This window comes from Platichthys flesus, chromosome 14 (genome assembly GCF_949316205.1).
Source record: "Platichthys flesus chromosome 14, fPlaFle2.1, whole genome shotgun sequence".
In the NCBI taxonomy this organism is placed as follows: Eukaryota; Metazoa; Chordata; class Actinopteri; order Pleuronectiformes; family Pleuronectidae; genus Platichthys; species Platichthys flesus.
The window spans coordinates 15,559,780-15,565,779 of record NC_084958.1 but is presented as its reverse complement, the minus strand read 5'-3'; the positions used below and the strand labels follow the sequence as shown (position 1 = coordinate 15,565,779).

Sequence of the window (6,000 nt, the reverse complement as noted above, 5' to 3'; positions counted from 1 at the left end):
ACGTGAATCTGCGGAGTTCACTGGAAAGCTGCCATTTGTAGCGAGGCACATACTGTACGTCACAGGCTGCATCCACGTCTGTTACAGGCCTTCGCTCAGGTCAGGAATGTCCACACACAATAGCAGCTTGTCAGTGGTGGCGTGCCGGGGAATAAACCTAATGCAGCTCTTGTTTGTCTTTCTTTAATGTCGTTCTCCTGTACGCTTGCTAATCGGGAATATTAGGTCACGGAAGTCGAGCTTGATGGGGCCTCATTGCCGAATGGAGCCTGGCCAGCTCTCCTGCGCCCTCACACACTGTTATTACCTGTGTGTAATAGCCGTCTCTGCTGACAGGTTCCTCTCCAGTCTAATAACGTTGCTCCGCTTCTCTGGACTTTCCCCGGTGTCTTTTTATTTCCCGGCCACTCCGCACTAAATAACAGAGGAGGACGGGCTCTGGGCTCTGGGCCCTCCGCAGTTGCCACACCTGGGCCTTCACTTCCTTCCTGTCCTCCCCGGGAATTCTTCACTTTCACCACCTGCAGAGGGGCAGTAGTGAAGGAGGGAGGAGGAGGAGGAGGAGGAGGAGGAGGAGGAGGAAGGAGGAAGGGTCTATACCCCATTATACCTTTTCCTCCCTCTCAGGCTTGGCTCTGCAATTTTATCCTCACCCCCTCTCAGCACCATTAAAGTAACCTGCCTCAGCTTGTGTGGAGGCAGTCCTCTATTTTTTACTACGGTGCTTCACAAAACAAGACAGTGGACATGTGTGGGGGGGATGTGTGCATGAGAGAAAAATGCTGATGCAGAGCACGAGTTACTATTCCACCTTTTAAAAAAGAAAATCTCATCTTAAACCATTCCTTTCGCCTTTCGGGCTCACAAGTGTTGTGTTGCTAGTGTCCTCTACTGGCTGCAAACTGAACTGAAGCTATTCCTCTCTACAGTTCCTCATTGCATCCTGGGTATTAGAGCCAAGTGACTTCTGCACTTTAACACATCCGGCCTTGCATTGGGAGCTCATTGCTTCCACTGGAAGACACTGAAGCTGGAAGCCCTGCAGTTGTATGCCTCCATCATTCAGTACAGTTCCAGTCTACATCATTTTTTTCCAGACTCATATGAGGTCACTGTGACCTTTGACCGCCGAAATTTAACCAAATCATCTTCAATTAATAATTGAGTCTTGAGTCGGAGTTCCAACTAGTCAACATTTGACTGATTTCCCAAATGTTAGACTTGAGATATCAAGTTCAAAAGGCCAAAGACATTTTTGTGAGGCCACCGTGACCTTGACCTTTGAACACAGAATTGAAATCAATGCATCTGTGCCAAGTGTAAAAGGATTCTCTCAAGGCGTTCTTAAGATGATGCGTTCACAACGGATAATAGAGTTATGTGAGGTAACATTGACCACTGACCAAACTCTCATCAGTTCATCTTTGAGTCTAAAACCTTTCACCCAAAGTGGGAAGGATTCACTGCAGGTGTTCCTGAGACATCGCATTCACAACACAAAAAATGAACACATCAACCTTGACCTTTGACTTTAGAAATTCTAATCAGTTCATCCTCGAGTCAACATGAACATCAACAGCAAATTTGAGGAAATTCCCTCGAGGCCCTTGTGAGACATCCTCTTCACAATAAAGGTTGAGTCGGATCAGTTTAACCAAAAAGCACCTGACAAGGCAACAAAACATCTACGTCCAACTTTTAATTTAAGGGGTTGGGATCACCAGGATTACATCAAATGTTTCCTTTTGTTTATTTACAGAACACATCAAACAATGCAAAAGTCAATATACAAATAAACCGCTCACATGTAGCATGTTATAAACAGAGGCACAGTATTGTATGAGATAAGTATGAGGTACGGATAATAGGTCATGAAAACAAATTATAAAAACATAACAAACGTGAACATAATCAATGTGAGAATATCAACAGAGCTTTATCGTGGTGGTAGTTTCGGTCCCTCTCTGGTTAAAATGGCTGCCCCCATAGCCAACACACACAAATAATTAAAAAGGGAGAAAAAAAATTGTCATCATCTCATATACATGTCAACAAACACTCAGCGGGATAATAAACATGTTTCTCCCAGAGGAGGTATATGTCATTGACAGATGACCGGCTAAATATGTCAAATACTACATTTCATTGTGCAATTCCAACACTTTGTTTTTCCTCCAAAAAACACTAATGCAGTGAAGGCGTCTGTCAAACTGAAGGTACAGAGCCGCGTACGCTGGCTAGTGTTCGATACCCAGACACTGCCACGTGACCCGTGTCCCAGCAGAGCGGACAAAACAAAGTCATATTTGGCAGCTGTGAGTGGAAGGCCACGATCTCCTACACAAAGTACTGATGTGTGGGTTATTTTATCCAACTCCAGTCAATTCAATATATATTAGCATTAAAATATTTTTTTTCTATGGTTCCTCCCACACACACATGCGCCCACACACACATACACATACACACACACACACACACACACACACACACACACACGCACACACACACACACTTTCATCTAACGGTTTATAAGTGGTCATATTCACAAACACCTAAGGAAGAAAAAGTCCAGAGGCCTCGTGTGCGCGCTGCACATGCACAAAAGGCCGTAGTTTAAAAAAATAAAACATTTACATTGCATAGATTAAATAAGATAATCCTGTTTATGATGTAGCCTGCTTCAGAGTCCAAATTATACATATTAGCTTTGCACATTTAAATTCCATGAGGAAGATGCAGCAGAGAGGTTGTTCTACTTTGGCTACAAACTTTACAACAGGTTTTTTTGGTCAAATATTAGAGGGAAAAAAAGTCACATGCAAACGTCATGTTTTCTTGATTTGTCCGCATCTACGCATGAAAAGGAAAAGCAGCCCTTATGTTATATCCTTTAAGATATGATGAGAATAATTACATATCTAACAGTATAAGATATTGAAGGAAACAAATAACACATTTCATATGATTTAGATGTTTGATTTGCTAATTTAGTTCATTTTACAGGAAATACAATTTAAAAACAATGGGATTTATATATTTTGTCTATTGAAAGATGAAGTTAAAAGTCCTGGTGCTGGTAAGGGAGTGTAAATAATAACCAGGTAATATCCAGGGTCAATGTACAGCTCGATCACCATCTTCACTCCGTAAACCTTTATCCATTGTTTCAGTCTTTCCGTCTTTACTTGTTTTTTTTCCTGCTCTCAGTTAAAGTCTGTCCAGGTGACCGTGTGATCGGCTCTGTCCTACTTACTCTTCTGGGAGCCGATCATCACCCTAGAGACAAAGTTGACGATGGCGCTCGCCGGCTGCTCTGGGTCGTGCTCTGCAAACAGGTGACATATATTGTCCATGGAAGTGCCGGATTTCCTCGCCACGAAGCCGAAGATCCTGGAGAAGGGGGAGAGAAGAGATCAATGGCTGCCAAAAATAACATGGCGGCGAACTTAGAGCTGCTTCACGAAGCCCAGGACCGGCCCAGATGGAGCCAGGTTGTCGATGTAATAACTAAAAAACGAACAAACTAACAGATTACATTTTCACACAAAATGATTCTATTGTAGATCAAATTGATTGAACTACCATTTACCATTAAATTACCAACAGTCGGAGTTCCAAACCACTCCAAATCACTTTACACCGGATTTTTGAGTGTAGGTTTATGGACAAAATGTTATTTTATCCATTTAAAGTTTATTCAATAGAATGAAAGAGTAAAAAAAGTGAAGGGGTCTTATTTCTTTCTGAAAAAAAAACAGTAGAAGTAATAATTGACTTACTTTGCTGAAGTGCAGCCATCTTTTTTCCACCTGTTAAGTGAAAAAAGGATACATTTGAATAAAATATATTTTCGTGGGTTAATTTGTTTGCCGATGTAATTTCCTCTTGCACACCAGCCCCGAATTAAAATACTCACTTTCTATCTTGAGGGTCCAATGCACAAAATATGACTGTACTGACGTTGTAATGTCTCCTGAAGAAAAGCCTGGAAAAGGAAAACGACACAAAAATGTTTTAGTTTTCAGACATGATGTGCAGGTAAAGTCCAGAAGTTCACACATGCACCTCCTCTATCATCTCTGGAGCTGTTTGAAAGCAGCTGTGCTTTGAACTTACTTTCTCTGGTTGTCAGTGAGGGTGATTCCCTGGGAGGAAACTTTGAAGTGGACCACGGTGGAGGTCGGCGGAGGGTTGGAGCTCAGGGTCATGCTGGTGGCCTTCTGCACCGCCTGGATGCCCGTCAGGGACTCCATCTCCACTGAGCCCAGGTACCACACGTTACAGGCTGCGGGGAGCAAACAGACTCAAGTCAGGCTCAGATCACATGCACTAAGTACAAAAAAGGGCTGAGCAAGTGGACACAGTGACAGCATCCTTTAGTCCCTAATGACAGGACAAGATAAATATGTGTGGATGCAGTCAATCCCAAAAGTGTCCACATGGATTGTGTCACTGTCAATGCTTTGTCATCGTGTCTATTAACAGCGAGTGAAGTCAAGCGCCTGATTACCTGCTCCCTGTTTTAGCAGCTCCGCGGCTGAGTTGGTGACTGTCTGTGAGCTGTTCTCCACGACATCTTCGAGAGGATCTACGGAAAAACATCGACATCATCGGAGAGATTACATAGTGGAAAACCACAACAGACACACAACAACAGATAAAATGACTCAGTGGCCAGGCTATGAGTGAGTGTGAATGTTTACCTCTGTCGGGTATAATGAGTTTACAGGGCAGGGCCAGGGGAGTGATCGAATGTTGGCAGACCAATGCTGTTAAACTTCCTGTAACAGAAAAACATACAGAATACAAATGTCAATCAGTTTTGAGGCTTTATTGCCACATCAATTAATTGTTCATTATATCTCCTACTCTTACCTCAAATAAAATAACCACAACAGCTGTATTTGAGTAATCTTGTGGATTTTGGACAAATCATCCACATGACGTGACTGAAAAGCCACAGTAGAGGGCAGTGTTGTTCACAAAAGCTTCATCTTTGATGCAGTGTACCCAAACGGCCAGGAGGTGTCACTGTCGTGAGGCAACTTTGGCAGGAGGAAATTTCACCACACTCACCAAAATAAGGCTCGTTGGGGCAGCCCTTCAACCGAACTCCTTTCTGCGTACACTCAATCAGGAAGTGGCGGACTAGTTCATTGGCTAGATCCCCCCCTGTAAGAAAACAGAGCACAAACAGAGATATGAGAGACGATGAATCCCTCACTATTGTACGAGGTCTGTTCCCGCAAAACCTGTCTCGTCCCTCTGACACCCTGGATTTACGCTGACCTAAATAATAGCTCAGAGCGTTTATCTCGGCACAACGTGTAATTTCCCAGCCTCCGAGAGTTACATAAAATATGAAATCACTACATTCAATCTCTACGGAGATTAATGGGATTACAATTCAACAGAGGTGCCGCTGAGGGGGCCAGGAGGAGACTCAATGTAAGGAATGTCTGGACACAAAGGCTCGAGAAAGGCCCGCTCCTTGAGGTGGGTTGGGTTTCACACTTTCAAGGAGCCACAATGCCCTAAGCTGAAAGTGGGGAGAAGGACCGTGTCATGATGTCACCACAGGTGCCGTCGGACTGCGGAGGGGTGAGAGCAGACAAAAGGACAGGTGTGAGTAGGGGGGATGAAATGAAAGGGGTTGAACGCTGTGGTGGGCTGGTAGAGGAAGGGCATGGGGGCATCCTTTGTGCCCTGAAGTGTTGTTTTTGTCAAAATGTGCACCTTTGGAATAATCCTTCTTGTTTCGGTTGCACTTTGGCAAGATTTGGAGATTTTTATGTCCTCTGATTCTTTTAGAATAAGACAAACAGATATGTGAATCTCTATTTTAGCTCAGTCAACCTTTGTTTTGATGTTGAGACACAGCCAGGGAATGTTTGGACGGATTCCTCTAGAAGAAAAAAAATCCCTTCCCGTGTTTCTTGAAACAAACACATCCAAGTAGCTTGTTTTGAGGCCGGCCCCTGGATACAGCATCTAGCT

General features: G+C 43.6%; 1 protein-coding gene across 1 annotated transcript in view; it reads right to left on the bottom strand.

Moving 5' to 3' along the window:
- Nucleotides 1-1,684: 1,684 nt before the first annotated feature.
- Nucleotides 1,685-6,000, bottom strand: part of LOC133968576 (tensin-3-like) — a 31,276-nt gene continuing 26,960 nt past the window's right edge. Inside the window, exons 21-27 of the mRNA XM_062404710.1 lie at nucleotides 5,080-5,175; nucleotides 4,707-4,784; nucleotides 4,514-4,591; nucleotides 4,120-4,288; nucleotides 3,920-3,988; nucleotides 3,783-3,812; nucleotides 1,685-3,393 (exon numbers count right to left, since the gene is read on the bottom strand). Coding sequence (XP_062260694.1) covers nucleotides 3,249-3,393; nucleotides 3,783-3,812; nucleotides 3,920-3,988; nucleotides 4,120-4,288; nucleotides 4,514-4,591; nucleotides 4,707-4,784; nucleotides 5,080-5,175 — 665 coding nt within the window. The 3' untranslated portion in view covers nucleotides 1,685-3,248. The remainder of the gene's footprint in view (nucleotides 3,394-3,782; nucleotides 3,813-3,919; nucleotides 3,989-4,119; nucleotides 4,289-4,513; nucleotides 4,592-4,706; nucleotides 4,785-5,079; nucleotides 5,176-6,000) is intronic.